General features: G+C 38.5%; 2 protein-coding genes across 9 annotated transcripts in view; both read right to left on the reverse strand.

Moving 5' to 3' along the window:
- LOC119550788 (segmentation protein cap'n'collar) overlaps positions 1–13,352 on the reverse strand; it is a 43,549-nt gene extending 30,197 nt beyond the window's left edge. The window contains exons 1-3 of one of the 3 annotated variants that reach the window (XM_037859723.1): positions 8,213–8,361; positions 6,657–6,881; positions 4,185–5,547 (exon numbers count right to left, since the gene is read on the reverse strand). In XM_037859723.1, coding sequence (XP_037715651.1) covers positions 4,185–5,219 — 1,035 coding nt within the window. In that variant the 5' untranslated portion in view covers positions 5,220–5,547; positions 6,657–6,881; positions 8,213–8,361. Of the gene's footprint in view, positions 1–501; positions 656–4,184; positions 5,548–6,656; positions 6,882–8,212; positions 8,362–9,002; positions 9,344–13,099 lie in introns of those variants that run through there. The other 2 variants (XM_037859731.1, XM_037859739.1) reach the window with 2 other exon arrangements.
- A 1,277-nt stretch (positions 13,353–14,629) lies between these two features.
- The window catches only part of LOC119563259 (endoplasmic reticulum aminopeptidase 2), a 28,797-nt gene continuing 25,168 nt past the window's right edge, over positions 14,630–18,258 (reverse strand). For 5 of the 6 annotated variants that reach the window (XM_037876590.1, XM_037876577.1, XM_037876605.1 and 2 more), the window contains 3 exons: positions 18,070–18,199; positions 17,635–18,006; positions 14,630–17,525 (listed from right to left, as the gene is read on the reverse strand). In XM_037876590.1, the coding sequence (XP_037732518.1) occupies positions 17,373–17,525; positions 17,635–18,006; positions 18,070–18,199 (655 nt within the window). In that variant the 3' untranslated portion in view covers positions 14,630–17,372. The remainder of the gene's footprint in view (positions 17,526–17,634; positions 18,007–18,069; positions 18,200–18,258) is intronic. The other variant, XR_005222121.1, reaches the window with a different exon arrangement.

Genomic DNA, 18,258 nt, shown 5'->3' on the forward strand with positions numbered 1-18,258 from the left:
AATGTGCTACTTAAATAATTTTTCTACATTTTGATTGAAATGCGGTTTTAAAAATTAGTGTATGTATATTCTATTTCGCAATTTCGATCACTGAGCTATTTTTTTTAGGTTTTAACCTCTTTATTTTTCAAAAGTGTATGGCATGGCACTTGGCAGAAGTTCGCGAACCATAATTAACGGTATTTAATTATGGAAATTAACCAACAAACTTGGTGGGAAACAAAACTTTAGGCAAACAAAAAAAGAAAAGAAACACAAAATATATACGTAGAAACACTTATATCCAAATGCTTCTTCATTGCTTCTTTGGCTCAGGGTAATTAAGTGGGAAAATGCAACGTAATTACAGGCAAATTATTTTTCAATTTGCAGGCTTTACATATATTTCGCCGTTTTTTTTCTTTCTTTTTTGCCTACACTTTGCACTGCGGCCATGTGAATAGAAAGTTTATTCCCAGTAAACACAGATTAATGGCTAGATATAGGAAGTTGGAGACAGACCGCTAGGTAAATGTGCATATATTTGTACTCCTCGTTGAGACACATTTTGTTCGGCGATTGAAAATTGATTTCCGCTTGATTTGTTGTTGCTGAAAGGGCGATCCACACGATTCGGGTAAACGTATTCACTGTAAATCGGCATAACGCAAACTGAAACTTTCGTTGGGTTGCGTTCGAGAATGTCTGGGCCTGTGGCTGATTAGCAGTTTCGAGGGGCTCATAAAAATATAATTTTTTTTTTCTTTGATTAATTTCGATTGATAAAGTTTGTTTTGCACGAATTTCGAAAAGTTGAAACCAGCAACCAGCAACCAGCGACTGATAAGCCCTAGGCAACCCAAATCAAGTGGCAGGCAGACAACAAGTACAACCTTTGAAAGAGATTGCCTTATCAGCATTTGAAATTCCCAATCTACTATTGCGTTATCAAATTTCAAATTTCGATTTAAATAGTAAGCATTTTGAAACTTCGATTGCAACGATGATTCATATCGATTTGTAAAAGCTAGTTGGGTTTGTAACTCTGCTAAGGATAGGTTGCGGTCTTTACTAAGCAGCTTTTGAGTCCAGGGTGAAAATTTAGTTTTCTTGGCAACAAATGTTGCTATGGTGAATTTGCTGACTGAGTTGAAGAGAGCCGGCTGAATGTGAAGGGAAATGCAAAAAGTGTGGTGTGTAAGAAATGCCGGCAAATCAGCTGTTTTTCCACTTTGGTTTTGTTTTCAAGTTTTCTTTGCCCACAGCCGTTTGCCCCCCACCCCCCTTTCTTTAACACACACACTCGCACACAGATGCACTGAGATTAGAAATTCATGACAAAATGATAATAATGGAAACAAGATACATAGATTGAAAAAAAAAATACCTGAGATCTTATATCTGATTCATGACCCAATTGAAAAAAAGGAAAACCGACGTAATATACCCTAGAAAGTACAAAACAATTAATAGCTTTGTATAAATCAACTCAATTAAAGATTAATAAATATTTCTAAAACCGTATCTTTAGAAAGTCGAATATGTATTAGCTGCATCAAACTTCTTTAAAAACCTATACCGAGATACCAAAAACGAAGTTCAACGAATCTTTCAGCTCGCTTTCTGCGAGTTTTATTTCATTCTTCCGAATCTCAATCAAAATGCGAGACCGAGACCCCAAAAATAACACCCGACCAAAACAAAAAATAAATAAAAAAATCGCTGACCGTGTGCATACATATATAAACGAATGAGTTAAAGCGAAACGTTAAAAGCTACAAAGCTTGGTAGATTCGCAATTAGTGGAAAGACAGCGAGGTAGACGACATTCAACAAAGTAGAGTTTAGAGTTTTTCGCTTCACCTGGTCGCCATAGTGTGTGTGATGAGGTCACACATACGCACTGTGAGATAGAGATACAGGTGGAGAAGTACTGATCTTTGGAGAGCAAGGGTGACACATCCACTCATTACACCTGTCCAAGATGGATGGTTCTTTGTGGGGGAACTATGTACATAGATAGCTTGCTATTCTTTCTTGTTACCATATTCGTTTATGGAATAATTATGGCGAGCAGCTGGAACTAGTTGAAATTACCAAACAAGAACTATCTATGGATTCAGATCTTGAAACACCCAGTAATTGTTTAGTTTTCTGTTACAGGAAATTATATTAACAATAAAGATATTTATATGAAAGATTTCATAAGTTTTAAGCTTCTCAGTTCAGGAAATCTTCACTCAGATACAATTATGAAGTCTAAAAAATTATCTTGTAATCTATGAATTCAGACCTTGAAATACTCAGTAATTGTTTGATTTTCTTTTAAAAGAAAATATATAACCAAGCTTCTCAGTTCAGGAAATCCTCACTCAGATACAATTATAAAGTCTTAAAAAATGATCTTACATCATCAAAGAAACAATTAATCATCCCCATCAAAGTTAAAGAACAAAGGCAAAAGCAAAACATGAATCGCTATCGCTTCAAAGATTATGCAATGCGAATGCCGAATGCATCTAATTAGATCATATCAAAAGCACATACTTATGTCTTCTATATGCTGCCTGCCTGCCTGGCTCTCAAGAACATACAGTCGTCAGTCAGAGCAAAAAAATGAAAACCGTCATCGGCCGAAATGGAAAACATTCGTGACATGTTGGAACAACAAACGCGAATTGCAGGCAACCCAAGTGTACAACAACAAAGAGCTGAATAAATCGAAAATAACACCGAGTTAGTCATCTCGCTCCTGTCTCGGCCATATCATCACCCCCCGTGTGTCGCTCTTGGCCAGGCCAAGTATAAATATTTATGCATATTTAAATTGCAATTTTGCAAAACGCACAACGCAGCACCCCAGAGTGTAAAAAAGCAAATAATGAAATCTCCTGCCCGTATTGCCGCACATTTGTCGCCGACATTCAATTCGATTTCGTTAAAAATAAATAAAAATCGAGCACAAATCTGATTCATATCTATAAATTCGCATGCACATAGATGGCGATTGTAAGCCATTAAAACGATTTAACAAATGAATGACCCCCTAAATGGAAAGTGCGTTTGTTGCGATCTAAAGATATCTTTAATTCAAAGTCTGATTTATAAGACAGCTCGTTAATATGCATACTCCTTTACAGATTTAATAAGCCACTAATTAATTATTTAATTGAATTTTAAATTTCCACAGAAATCCCCTTTTTTGCCTTATATTAAATTATCTTATTTGTTTTTTGGCTTCATTGTTGTTTCGCAGTTAAATGGTTTTTGCGCATTCGAAACGTTTAATGACCTAATTGCTGCTTGTTTTGTGTGTTTGCATATAATATGTGAACTTTGGGACCCAAAGACGGTGAAAGTTGTTGCGCACGGTTCGAAGAATTTAAGCCAAACAAAAGATAAGTCTTTTCTTTTAAAAGATACTTCTTGAAGATTAATGGATGTCATCACTTAAGCTGCAAATGAAAACAAATGGGAATTACTAAATCAGCAAAGCAACATCTAATTTCCTATATCGATTTCCAATAAGATCTGAATTAAAGGAATCAGCAGCCTTGATAAAGCCCCGCAGATTAACAGTGTATGAGTGGATAACCGTGGCAACAGTCATGCTGATGTGTAAACAAAGTTAGGACCCTTATCTGCTGATAAGGCAACAAAGTGTCAAACTCATTCGCAGGTTGACCAATCATGGCAGAAAGCCACATTTGAATATCGATTGGTTTTGGGGAAACCTACAAACTATAATTATAAAGAAAGCTGGCCAGACAGACCAGTTAGAAATGGAGAGGAGGCTAGGGGGAGAACTCTATAGCTGCACAAAGTAAGCGTAGACGGGAATGGGTCAAGCGATGGGTTCGCCAATCTTCATTAGCAATGCAAAAAGCTTTTTTCTTTAGAAACACTGCTTGATAATGAGCACAACACACACCAAAGCACACTCTGCAGGTGGTGCCATTTGAGAGCCTTCTAATCAGTCAAATCAAAGTCATTCACAACTACACTCGGAAAAAACGAGAGACAGACGATGAAAATGCAATTAGAAACCCTGACCTAACTCATTGTTAAGTAATTATAACTATATATATATTGAGAAAGTTCTTAACCAACACAAGAACTTATATACTTTTCGGTTTATATTAAACCTACCTTAACTCAAAAGACTTGTATTGTATGGGTTTTTTGTTTTAGTGTTTTGGGGTTACCTCCTCGTCATCTCCGATTTCCACCTCGTTAGCAAAGGTGGCACTGCCGAAGGGCTCGTCGGTGGTCAGTCCCTCCACCTCGCAGGCATTGGCCACTCCGCCGGCCAACTCGCCATCGTACTCCTCATCCTCGTCGTGTCCAAACAGTCGACCCAGATACAGGCTCTCCTCGCCATCCTCATCACTCCTTCCGGCCGAGTTATTCGTGACACTGCCCAGGTTCCTGGGATGTGGTGTGCTGTCGTTGAGGGCGGCATCGCTCAGGGGCGTGGTACTGCCGCCGGTGAAGCCTTGGAGGAGTGCGGCCAAACTGAGATCCAGATGCGAGCTATTCGGCGCCTGTTGCTGGCCATCCTTAAGAGGTAGATTTGCATAGGGACTGGCCTGCAGATTCAAATCATTGTAGTCATGGAGATCCGCTAGATTTTGCTCCCAAATGGAACGCTGATCCGGCAGCAAATGTGGCGACAGAAAGATGTCCATTTCTGGTGTAGGATTCAGCAATGTATGGTTTGCATTTCCAGCCGCCAACGAGGCGGTGTCAATGTGAATCTCTCCCAATCCAGAGCCACCAGTTGGACCACCGGACGTGGGGGCACCACCTGTACCAACCACCACCGAACTGGCAGTGGCTCCAGCACTATTGCTCTGCACATCCTGCAGAGCTGCCGTCTGGACACTACTATTCCCGGTGGTGTTGTGCAGATTCATCACAAAGGTGCTGCCATTGAAACTGGGTGGAAACTTGTATTCCCCCAATCCGTTTCCCACGCCTGCTAAAGCAGGATCATCATCGAAGTTCAGCAGGTCCTCGATCCGGGGACTCAGTCCCTTTCGATTTCCATACGGGTTTTGATCCATATCCAGTCGGTGGACCGAGCGCAGCATCTCCAGCTCCCATCCATCGCCATGGGTGCCCAGTTCCAGCTGCGAGTCCCAGCGATGGAGCAGATAGTCCGGATTGTACTGCAGCAGACTCAAGGCCAAAGCCAGCTGCAGCATTTTCATGGCGTACGATTTTTTGTTTGAGATCATTGTTGTTGCCAGAAGAGGTCGCAGTCTATTTGAGAATGGGTGAGTGGGTGTCTTCTGAAGTCCGGGGTCCGTATTCCTATCCCCGCCCGCCTCCGCCTCCTCCGCTGCAGCTGCTGTTGTTGGTGTTCTCCGTCCCGGACAACAGCTCTACGGCTGCGTCGTCCGGGATCTATGCGTTCAATGACGTCGCCTTGCACTGCCTTCCTTGCGGCCTCCTCTGCGTTCCGAAATCTGCGCAAAACCAACTGAAAATTCGCAATTTCCACCCGCCGTTCCCCGATTTTCCAATGCTCTTCGCTTTTAATTGATGACTGTCCTCGGGTTCGTTCTGTAAGCAAATCAAGATGTGACAACAAATAGAATGGAATTAGTAAGCATAACGATTTGTTAAGTATATTTAGTGTAATATGTATATGCGCTGTTGCTGCATGGCCATATATGCGGTTTGAATGCTAAATGAAAATGCTTTTGTTTTCGAGTGGATCGGCCTTTGTGTTTGCCATTCGATTTTATAAAGCACTTAGCACGAGGAAATGCGCTAAAGAAAGTTGTATTTCCTGGGCGATATTATCTTGTGTTTAAGATTCCTAACACTTTGCTGGGAAGTCTGCTTATCTGCACTGTTTTCTATATGGAAATTATATATGTGTATGGACTACTGACTTATAGTTCGGTTAGGTAAATAAAGTATTAACATAAACAATTTTAATATTTTGTTAACTATTCTACGATTTTATTATTTACTGAAGAAACAAAAAAGAAAATTTAATAAATATTTGACTAGAAGGTTTCTTTAATATTTCAATAAATAAAACCTCAATGGAGGTGCTGGAAACCAAAGTGGATAGCCTAGAAAGGTTGATGATGATGACCTTCAGCACTAGACTTTGGCTAGTTCAATATTCACGGACAATTAAGCGGGTCAAGAATGGAAACCCAAAACGGAGTTGTCTGAATTTTGTTTATCCTTGTTTGCTATCCCAAATCAGTTTCATATCTACAACGCATTAGATATGCCCATCCTGTACACCACCCCCTTTCCGGGCTGGGTAACAGACAAGAACCGCCCACCCAAAAAAGGAGGAAGCGGAGTGGGAGGGGAAAGGAATGACCCAGACCCAGACGAAATGGCTTTGAACTTGAACTTGTTCAAGGTCTCTGGCGAGCGTTTGAAATGTGCGCAATGCGAAGTGAAACACCCAATTCAAGGACGGCCAAAATAATTTGCCAAATTTGTTAAAGGTCCGATATAAACTTTCTTTGTTTAAAGATAACAATTAATTTAGAATTTAAAAAAAGATTAAAAAACAAAACTTTGATTGGCTCAATTCTCAATGAAAAGGTGTGTGAAAGAGAGAGGGAGATGACGCTTGCATGTGCGTGCAAGAGAGGGTTCTATGTGTGTGTTTGGGTGTGGGTGTATTGCAGTGCACTCACCTCAAATTTTTTTTGGATGTTGAGAGCCGACTACAACGGTAAAAAAGCTGCGGCGCAGTAAATGTTCTCCTTGTTGTTGTTGCTGGATCTTCTTTTCTCTACAGCTGCTTCTTCTCCGCTGCACACACAATGGTGAATGATGGTTTATTGTTTACCGTTTCACTTTTTTGCAGCCCCTTATTTGTTTATGTTTCACTTTCTTTTTCTGATTTTTACTTTTAATTGCTGCAAAACACGCGTTTAATTTATTTTATAACTTAAGATTTCTATGTGGTTTATGGGCGTCCTTGAACTTTCTCTTGGCCAAGTTATTTACAATTAATTGCCATTAATTATTTATAACAATTGGCATTTGATATGTGACAGCTTCTTTTTCGCCGTCTGCCACGCACTTTCGTGTGAGTGTGTGTGCGTCGTGTTTTGCGTGGTGAAATTGTCACTTTTTTAACCCTAAAATGGTACCTACTTATTTTTATTACGGTTTTGGGCTACTTGTTAATATATTAAGCTAATATCATTAATTGAAATTAGAACTATAATCATAAGTGAGTTATTTTTTATCCGAAGTATGTAAAACGTCATCGTTTTTTTAAATTATTCATGTGAGATTATAATTTTGGGTATTTTATTTAAAAATTTGTATTAAAAAATGAAATTCAAGACCACACAGCAATAAAAACAAGCAAACCCATCAAGGGTTAATACAAAAATATTTTCGCTTCGGTTGTTGTTTTTGCACTGCCTAATATTTTCGTGTGTTTTGCTTGCACATCGTTTTTTATTCCTTTGTTTGCTTTTATCGCCCCTTTCTCGTCTCTTGCCTCTCTCTCTCCCTCTGTCTGACTCACACACCAAAAACAAAAAGGCACGCACACAGGTTGAAGCATAAAAACTGCTGTTTTTTCTTGCCAATTCCAATAGCGCTTGTGCTCACAATTAATGCAATTAATTAAATGCAAAGTGATTTAATTTTTACGGAGAAGAAAATCACACACGGAGCAGACGGCGGAGAGGAGAGCAAAACAAATTGTGAACTCGCGAGGTGGAAACTTCGAGAACGAGCGGAGACTAACCGGCAACAGCATTTCAACCTTCGCTCTGCACTTTGCATCAACAAATTATTTATCAAATCGCTGGTTTTTGTTCTTTATTTTACATGATTTTTTTCGATTGCACTCTGTCAGCTGAGCGCGAGAAAGAGAGAGAGTGAGAGAGGGAGAAGACTGCGCGCGTGAGCGAGAGGGGCCGATTGCTGAATAACTGTTGTTGCTAGCCTGTTGGTCGTTGTTGTTCAACTTTAACCCACCACCGACGCAATGAATTGCATTTATTCAGTGGGGCATGCAACATTTTACGCGTAGTTTAAGTCGCAACTAAAACTCTTCCATTTGTTGTTCCGGCACAAACACACAGACAGGCAGACACCAGCACGCACACACACACAAACACTTTCAAGCGGCGTGTACTTCGCACTTTTCGCATCTTCGTTCACTGTTATTTGGCAAATTAGCGCCGCGTCCGCTTCGCTGCTCTCTTTCGGCAGCCGCCGTACCTACGTGGTGGGCTTAAAACGTGTTTGTTTGTCAACTTTTGGCAAATTTCTTTGCCGTCGATATCGCTCGCGATTTTTTGCTCCCAAACAGAAACGTCTGTTCAGCGAAGTCTGTGCTTTCGCAGTATTTTCGTGGTCACACCGGATAAGTCTAAGGTATGGAAATTCACCACAGCCCAAAGCTCTGTATGTAGTGTGACCAAGCGCGGCCGGCACTATTTCCCCCCTGTGGTGGGTTTCGCTGGGTAAACAGCTTTTGAACTTAGTGCGAAAATGTAAAATGTATCTTAAATATTTACCTTTTATTTTGGATGGTATATCTGATTTTTTATGTCGTATATATAAGCAACAATTGATATAAGTTTACATTTAAACTAATTGATTCTAAGAAGCATAACAATATGCTTATACATGGAGCCACAGGCTTACTCGTACATATGTAGATAATATGTAAATATACAAGCTTTGGACACGTGTCCATTCAAATTTTTCAATTTGCATAATGATTTTCAAAGTCCATAATGAGTCCATACTCATTCCATTTACTTCAAGATATATCTGATAAATTGATTTACTTAGTAATACAATAGTGTACCTATCAAAATGTATGATTTATAAACAAATACAGAAATGCAATTTAACTAACGGACGACACATCAAGTTTAATTAAGATTGATGGTGGTAATTTCGAGATATAATACGCCCTGAAAGAGATCTTTAATGCCTGACCTGGGACCATTTGTGCTGGCTGTTCGATATACCTAGTAATCAAACCCATCCCCGACTATACTTACCAGAGTGGTAAAATGGAAGCCACCTCGCCAAATATTATTCTTGGCGTTACCTGGGGTCGTCGATTGCGGTGTGGGCGGGGTCTCCAGAGAGGCTGGCGTGGGCGTGGCCAGAACAGCGGGCGTGGAAGCCACAGTGGGCTTTATCAACTTGGTCAATTTCGAGGGCGGCCCAATGGGCACTCGTACGGTAACGGTGACCTTCTTGGGACTCAGTTGTAACTGGGTCTGATGGTAGGTATCCTCGATGTCCTTGGCCGGGGACAGGGATTGCAGCCGGGGTAGGTCCTCCAGGTCGATCATGATTGCTTATCAGCACAAATGGTGATGAGTCAATATGTCAACTGGAACGAAAGCGAATGCCGAATATACAGATAAGGATGGGTCGATTTTTTTTGGCCTGGACGCGCAAGAAGTGCGCTCTATCGAAGGGGAGGGACTGCACCGAAACGAAATTTTCTTAATAGATACAACTAATTTATTGCCAAAGGCAATTAGTGCGGAGTCTCAATTATTTTTATAACTCTAAACTACAAATTCACTTATTTTTTAAATGTAATAACTATATCCTAAACATTTTAAAGGGTGTAAGAATTATAGTTTTCTCTTCATATAATCATATTATGCCCCTTCTTTAATAACATTTTAGTTCACAGCCAAGTATTGCTAAGCTTAGTCAAATTAGATAATATGAATAGTTAGTTTAAATCATGCCGTTACTACCGTATAATTAGTTTAAATTTTTATAATTCCTCCGAAAAAGTCACTAGTTTCGATCCTTCAATCGGGCTTTCACTGTAACGCCGCTATAAATACTGATAAGCGAGCTTCGATTGGCGGAATTCGAAATAGACGTATAGCACACTTAAATGGTTTGTTTATTTCTTGATTGCGTTTTTCCATTTATAAGAAAGATTTCACACATTCACATGAAAGCAGACATAGATAAGTACAGTGGATGCCCAACAACAACAAAAGCAACGTATATACAAAAAGATAACCATATGGAATCGGCATTTATTATCTATCACTTGTTATGGAAACCTAGTATTGAATATCAGCAATCATAATAGGTTTTGCTTCATGGGAATTATCACTGTACAGTGGGCACTGCCTTGAGAGCATGGAAATTTCATCAGCCAATGTTTGAACATAGGATTTTCCGATTAGATTGCAACCATAAATGAATCATAAAACAAAAGCAATTGCTTTCGCTTCTAAATTGAGGGAACCTGTCGTGAGTCGAAGTTCTGAAAATAATCGATAAGACGGGAATTATAGACATTGAAGAATTTACTTTCTTTTATAATCTTTAGTCAATAAACCAAAAAACAGTCCCTGTTACTAATTTGCTAAATGTAAAAGCTGATATAAGACATAAATCAATACTCTTTTTTAATATTGGTCGAAATCATATTTATAATTCATATACAATAGCCTCACACGCCATTATAGTCATAATTACATTATTTATTTACCTAGCTGTAGTATAATTTCTGTAATATATTGACCTTTGACTATCTGATTCTCAATACGCCTTGAACCTCTATCATATAAATTTTTAATGGCCGTCGTTCTCTGTTTTACATCTTTATATCTGTTAACTTATTAATATGACAAGCCTGTAACACGTGTGCCTAACTATATATTTTACAACTCAAGTATTTCTACTTTTAGTTAGGTCTCCCCACAAGTTAATAAACAACTCGACTAATCAAAATCCAAGCCAAATCATATTAATAGTAGTTTAAACAATACTAGGTTAAAGGGAATTATGGCTAAATTAATGGTTTCTGGGAATCCCACATTGCCGCCTTGAACAATGGTCAAAGTTAACAATTCGGAAACGCTGTGATCTCTGGCTGGTTGCCATGACTCAACCTACCGAACGTGCGAAAAAATTAAACAAGTACCTTGGCAAATACAAAATCAACTGAAGTCAACGCAAAATATTCGACGGCTCAGAGCAATACTGTTTTTGAAGATGAGATACTTGACAAAAAGCCGGCGAGAGAAAACAATAAAAAAGGGGAAAAACGGTGGCTGGGTACAAAAAGTCTGGCTAAAAAACTGGAAATGAAAGTTGTAAGATACAAAGTGCGTTTTAGAACTGAATATATTTGGTATCAAAATGATTTAATCCAGGCTTACAAAAGAAGAGTTTTGGAATGTGTTACAGAATTATTGATAGTGGGGTAAATAATACCCTACAATTTCTATATCAAAAAGCTTTTAGAATAGGTCCAATTAAAAAATTTGAATGATTTATAGTAACAAGTTAATTGAGTTGTCAAGGGGGTATGATATAAGATAATTATCAGTTGTATTCAATCAATATAGTCAGATTGACTCAAGTTTATCGGATATTTAACTAAGTTTTAATCCATGTATATAAGTATATTGTAGATTTTGGAACTGTTACAAGATAAATATTAGAACAACTATAGTTGTTTTGCAGCTTCAAATTATGCAAATCATCCTGGTCCAGGTATTTATTATATTTATAAATAGTGAAATCACAACGCAAACTTGGTTAGTATCGAACGGTTTTTTCCCCGAATTCAAGTCAACATTGCAAATCTGTTCGGATCGAGAAAATAAAAACAAAACCAGTTTTTTAAGGCTTTTTTATAGTTACACTCTCCCAACAAAGAAGATCAGCATTTTGATTCAGTTAGTCGTAGGTCAAAGAAATTAAAGAAAAATTTACATCGAGACATAATGAATTTGGAAAAAATACGATCTTACCAATTAAAATTTGTTGTAATAAGTTAAAGTTCTTTTAATATGATTATGGTTAGGTGTTCACTTTTCTGTATATTTTAAAAATTTAAATTATTTTTACTAATTTCACTCGCTGAACAATAGTTGCTCTATATCCCTAGAAAAGTTTTCTTTGTCTCAAGTACTGTTCTCAAACAAGGCTAGAGTACTGTCAATTTCGTATGTGTAAGTCAATTTTCCCGTCTTGATTTTAATAAATACCCCCTTGTTGTTGCTTTCGCCAACGACTGAGGCTGTCGTTTGATGCCTTGACGCAGTTTATAATTTAAATCAACGCTGGGCATAATTAAAACTCGGGAAAAATGCGAGAAAAAATGTGAGAAAAAAATCTAAAATCAAATAATCAAAGTTCAAAACAAGCCTCTGTCCGGCCGATATCGAGTATTCTTTGCCCGAACACACAGTACATATTGATTTTAGCAATTACCTGAGAAAGACGCGTCAACAGGTGAGTGAAAGAGGGAGAGGGGGAGAGAGTGAGGGTCGGAGAAAGAGATGGGGAGAGACACCAAGTCCGTGTCTAGGGATCGTCATGCAGTTTGACTTTTTAATTCGCGTGGGGGGCTATAATAATAACAAGCTAACGAAAATGTCGTGACAAAGTCTTTAGAAGCTACCGCACATAATAATAGATTGGGCCACTCAATTGGGGGCCTAGTTACTATTTAGGTATATGTTTTTGGTAAACACTTGTGTATTATGGCTGGGGGTCTCTCAAGCGTAACTCAGTCACTTGATTGTTTCCAATATTATTTAATTGTTGGAGAGCTTGGTGAACTTTCATTATCATTATCATTAGGAAAAACACACACACAGTCAAGCAATTAATGTAAATATTTATATATAACACTGGGTATTTTTTTCTTTATTGTTGAAGAGCAGTCCATGAAGAGAGCTTAAGAGAGAACGAACACTGATGACCACATGCCGGTAAATTTATGTGAAATATTTTGTTTGTTCGCAAAATTTCCACAGAAATGTATATATCGTATAAACTACTATTAGCAATGCGGGAGAGTGGGAGAGAATGCTGAGGTTCTATCCAAAAGTTTACTATTAAATTGAACTTGTTGATTAGGTCGAATGGCTAGAATGCCAAAACACAGATACACACGCACACTGGGACAAACACGCGCACTCACACTCGCACACCAGGAAGTCATTTCCCAAGGGGGCTGGGTGGGCTGGGGGGTGTAAAATTAACTCGACTGGCTTAACGACGCAATTGTTGTGCCTTTGCCCCTTCAACTGTCCAGCATTAAATGTAATTATTTCGCAGCCGTAACTTTATTTCATTTAACTATCTTCTCTTTTACCTAGGCTTAAAACCTTTTGGTTGTTGTGGTTTTGGTTTAAGGCTATTTGGTTTAGCCTGTTGTTGTTTTTAAACACAGATTTTGGCGCGCCACGCTCGAAACACTTGTTATTTTAGCTGCTAAAGAGAGCCTCGTCAGATATTACGTATACGACGTGTGCTACACTTAAGAGCATCCAAAACATCAGCTGGTTGGGGGGTTAGAAAGAGAGGGGGCGAGGGCGGTACGAAAAGTGAGCGAGCGAGCGGATAGCTGGTAGATTGTAATTCACTGAACGGCTGTTCAAAAAACACTGACAAAAACTCTGAAAAGCCGATGGTCGTCGCTCGGCGTTTCAGCTGTTTGCGTTGGCAGTAAAACAGAGAGAGAGAGAGAGAGAGAGCGATAAAGAGAGCGAAAGAGAAGGAGCAGGCGGGCGGGAAGCGAGGAGAAAGAGATGGGGCTAGAGGCCCCAATCGCCGGGCAGAACTGGCTGATAAAAACGAGCAGATAGCGCAGGGCAAGTGCGCTGTCGCTGTCGGCGCCTCTGTCTCCGCAGCTACTGTTGTTGTTATTGTTGTTCTATTGAGCGTGAGCTTCTTAATTGATCCGCTAACACACCTGTGCTATACAAACGACATCTTCCGCCTGGCGGCGCCAATTCGTTGGGGCCCTGAATCACAGCTTTTGTCGCAAGTTTGCCCTATTTAAAGACTTATATTGATCAGCGCGCGCTTATCACTGCCACTGGTGTGACCAAAGCGCTATTGAAGTCGATCAAAGTGACCAGCTTTTAAAATGCATGTACAAAATCCTGCATCTAAGAACAAATAGTATAGCAGAAATATATATTTGCAAAATATAGAACTTGTTTTTAAAAAAGAAGATAATAAACAAATAATTCAAATGTTATCAAACGTACATATATGTAAGTTTAAAAAAATACTCAATATAAAAATGTTTAAATATAACTATTAAAAACACTATTTTTGAATACCTTCTCTATATGCGTTCTCTTAACAAAGTATTTTTAGCTCTTGCGAAATTCAAAAAGAGCCGGTTATCAAAGCCAAAAAAAATGTATTGATTAACTAAAGTGTTTTCGTTAGATGTTATTGATTAGTATATAAAAGGCTTACCAACCGGAATTCTTTACATAACGAACTTTTAAACTGGTTTTATTGTGAAATGTTATTATGTAGCCTTTACTATCAAAAAAAGATAGAACTATAAATAGTACATTTCCTATATACTTAGTCAAATCAAAATCTGGTGATAACCAAATCGGTGAGCATTTCCGGAGCTTTCCTGTGGTCCCTAAAAATAAAAATTGATTATATACAAGTTTGAACAAAAGCATAGCGGGTGCACAGCAATCGAGTCCATAAAGTGTATTACACTAAATTATCCTCGATAATATCAGGGCAATAAATCGAATTCTTATCGCTGACATTTATAGTTTATGCTCATCCTGTGATATTCGAAAGGTCACGTTGGTTTTATGTGTCAAAGTTCGCTGAAAGGTGGATAGATAAATCATATACCGTGTCATTACAGATTAGTTATCGCTTTTATTAATATTCCCATTTTACTTAAATTAAATTATGTAAATATATATTTATATATAGATGTGTATATATCATTAGCATACAATTAGATTTACGTCTTTAGAGTTGCTCTGCCTGCTTTCCATTTGCTTCCTAGATACACTTCGTATTTTCCCTACGCAAATTTCTATATAAAACCTGATAGCCAATGCATAATTAATAATTTCTTATAAATTAATGCCGATTGCAAAAAAATTTCGTCTAATAAAATTAACTAGAATTCGTATCCTTGAATTAAGAAAAGGCCATTCTTCAACTCCAGGACAAAGCGGGTGTGGAGGTTGGGAAAGGGTTGAGGATGGGTCATGTGTGGGTTTTTGATGAACTGAACGGAACCCAAATGTGAAAAGTCAATCAAAGCTGTGGACGGATATGCATTGTACAATACAATCAGACGATGAATGGGTTAACAATTAAATCATATGCAGTCGGAACCAAAGCAAATTCTTCTCTGTCAGTTGTTCTGTAAAACTTTCTAAATCTTCCCCACATTTTGTTTTTCTTCTGGGCCTTGAGTATCTTCCGTATTTTGTGTTCTTTTTTGTATATTCTCTATTTCGGTTTGTTTTCCTTTTTCATTTTTAGTTGCTTGTTTGGCTTATACATTTGTCGAAAATACGTAAAATCGCTCCAAAACTTGTTTTTGTGTTTTCTTTGTGATCTAACTTTGTCGCTAATAAAGTTGTTTTTGGTTTCACTTGGTACTTCTCTCTCTATCTCCATCTCTCTGACTGTGTTTCTTTATTTTTGGAATATATTTCGGGGTATCTGAGCGATTGACTTCGAGTATCATTGAGTTAGTCTTAGTGTGTCTTAGCCAAGCAAATTGTTTTCATCTATAAACTCAACCCGTTCTTTCCAAAATGAAATCAAAGATCTCAAAGGTTGGATTCAAATACTCATTTACAAATTAGCATAGTCGAACACGTTTGAAGATTTAACTCTGAATATGCCCTACCATTTTCAGACAGAGATATCTCAGGCGTGGCTCAAAGGGGATTGTTAACCATTTGGGTTACGATAGTAAAGGTTCTGTTTACATCTTAATTTTCCATGATTTTTTCTAGTATCTCTGAATGATGTACCCCCTTGAAGACTGTCCCAACTAAGACTCTGTCCCATCCCAAGCTAATCTAGTCGCATGGCACTCTCTTATCGGGGGGCGCTGCCAATGGAACAACATATACACGTTTTAATGGGTTATAATGACAAAACTGGCATGCCATCGGAACCCCAGTTTAAGTGGCAGAAAACGACGGATTCCCTCAGTTTGCACAAACACCTGGCTATCTTTATAAATGATAAGCGACGATATGGTAAAATGGTAAAACACATGGTAAAATGTTTTTAATTAGACCCAAGTTGTAGTAATCGGAATGTTGTAAACTGATAATCAGTTTCTGTGTCTTATGCAAGTGCAGAAATAAAAAGTGTTGAATATTATTGGGTTCTAGCCAACTACAGCATGTAAGCCATGTATGTACATATATGGGATGTCTACTTGTTATTTCGTATCTCGATTTCCTAAGTTATCTGCCTGCCTGACCTCAGACCACACTAGAGCGTGAATGAAAGGTATAACTTTACATTAAATTGTATTTCTTGCCACAATTCTGCATTTTTTGTGAACTTTTATTAGAAGCCTACTTTTTCTTGTTGATAAACATTGGCTTAAGATAGTTAATTACTATGGCAGCCATATGATGTCGTTAACAGATTTTAAGCTAATTGGGTTGGCGGTAAATGTTGTTGATTAAATACGTATACCTGCTCGACGAGAAGATCTTAATTAGCTGAACGTATCTTTCTAATTAAAACTTGTTCCTCAACATATTTTGATTTTATATTTATGAGTTATTTCAACACAAAAATATCACCCTAATAGCTTTTGAAATAAAAAAAATAATAAGCTGATATTTACGAAAGAGTTCTATTGGTATGGGTATTACTTTTCGGTTGGAAGCTAATGTTGCTTATACTTGCTTAAATCATAATTTTAATGCTTATTATCTTTGGTTAGGCCAGGCAGCATAGGGTATACGTGGTAACTTAGTACATAATCTTTTTTGGGGCAAAAGGAAGATTTCTGTGATATTTCGATGCGCACATACACGGAGACACACACGAGCACACTGCTCACTAATACTAATATACATATGCTATACAATTACTAGAATGCATTCATTAGCGATTTAGTTTATCGATTCTGGGGTCTCTTTTGTTTCATTTATCGTTTTAGTTTTTATGAAAAAATATGTTGTTCTTTGTTCTTCGCTTACAATCTACAATTATCCATTGCTCTAAATATGTTTGGTTTGTAAAATATACATACATATACAATATACATATATAGATAGATCCTTATGCTCAGTTGTAGATATACACATTCGTATGTGCTAGAAAAGGGTTTCTCCACTTGGATAGATATACACATATATAAGAGCTGCTTGATCATAGCAATCGTAATTTACAGTTGAGTGGGTTAACTTTTAGTACTAAAATTATAGGACAGCTACGGAGAGAACCAAGGAGATCGATCGAACTGGCAATGATATGGTAAAGAGTATATAGATCCATGGTGATAGTTAACTTGGCAAAATCAAAGCTCACTTAAGATTCGTGTCTGAGAGAGGAACATAATTACAAATGAGTCTGAGTCTGAAGAGAGAACTGTGGGAGGATCTCCTTTATCGATGCGAGTGCAGGTTGCCCTCCACCCACTTGTAGAGCGATGTCTGCGACCGGGCCACCCACTCCACGTTGGAGGCCACGCTGCTCAAGGTCATGTTCAGCACCGACATCCCGTGACCTCGACCGAAGCGATGAACTAGGGACTTGAGCTGTAAAAGTAAAGGCAATTTAATAACTAAATCATGTCGCAAAAAATGTAAGTAAGGGTAAAAAAGAGGTATTCTTCTGTGGCTTATTGATATGGTTTTTAATACACACCTCATCGTAGTCGAACTTGGTGGCCCCATACTGGGTGATGGACGATATGACCTTGGCGAAACTGATCGTTCCAGGGCCAAGACGCTTCTCCAGCTCGAACCACTTGGCCTGCAGGAAGCGACAGGCCATGGCTCCACCTGTTGGCGTGCCGGCAATGGCCTTGAGCACCTGCACCACCTCCTCAGTGGGCAGCATTGTCACATGGGAAAGCAGGCGATTTTGCAGCCAGGCATCTTTGGTCCTCCCCAGGGCTCGGAGCAACTGCATCCGCTCCACAAATGTCTCAGAGGTGCGCTGCAGGTTGACGAATCGCTCCCAGCAGTGCTGCCAGTAAATGTACTCCCCAGACAGAATGGAGCCGGTATAAACCACCTGTTGGAAACGTTGAAAAGTATTACAAATGGGTCTACTAAAAAGAAATTTGGGAGAACTTACCTCTCTAAGATTTGGTTGAATGGCGGAACCATTGTAGTATAGATACTGATTTAGCATGTTCTTCGCTTTGGTTATGCTATCGATATCCTCCCATAGAACCGATGCCAAAAGGACCTCGGGACGCAGTAATCTTAAAAGCAAATAACCGTTTCACTTAAGATCTTTGGGGCTTTCATATAAACATTTCTC

Source organism: Drosophila subpulchrella, chromosome 3R (assembly GCF_014743375.2).
Source record: "Drosophila subpulchrella strain 33 F10 #4 breed RU33 chromosome 3R, RU_Dsub_v1.1 Primary Assembly, whole genome shotgun sequence".
Lineage (NCBI taxonomy): Eukaryota > Metazoa > Arthropoda > Insecta > Diptera > Drosophilidae > Drosophila > Drosophila subpulchrella.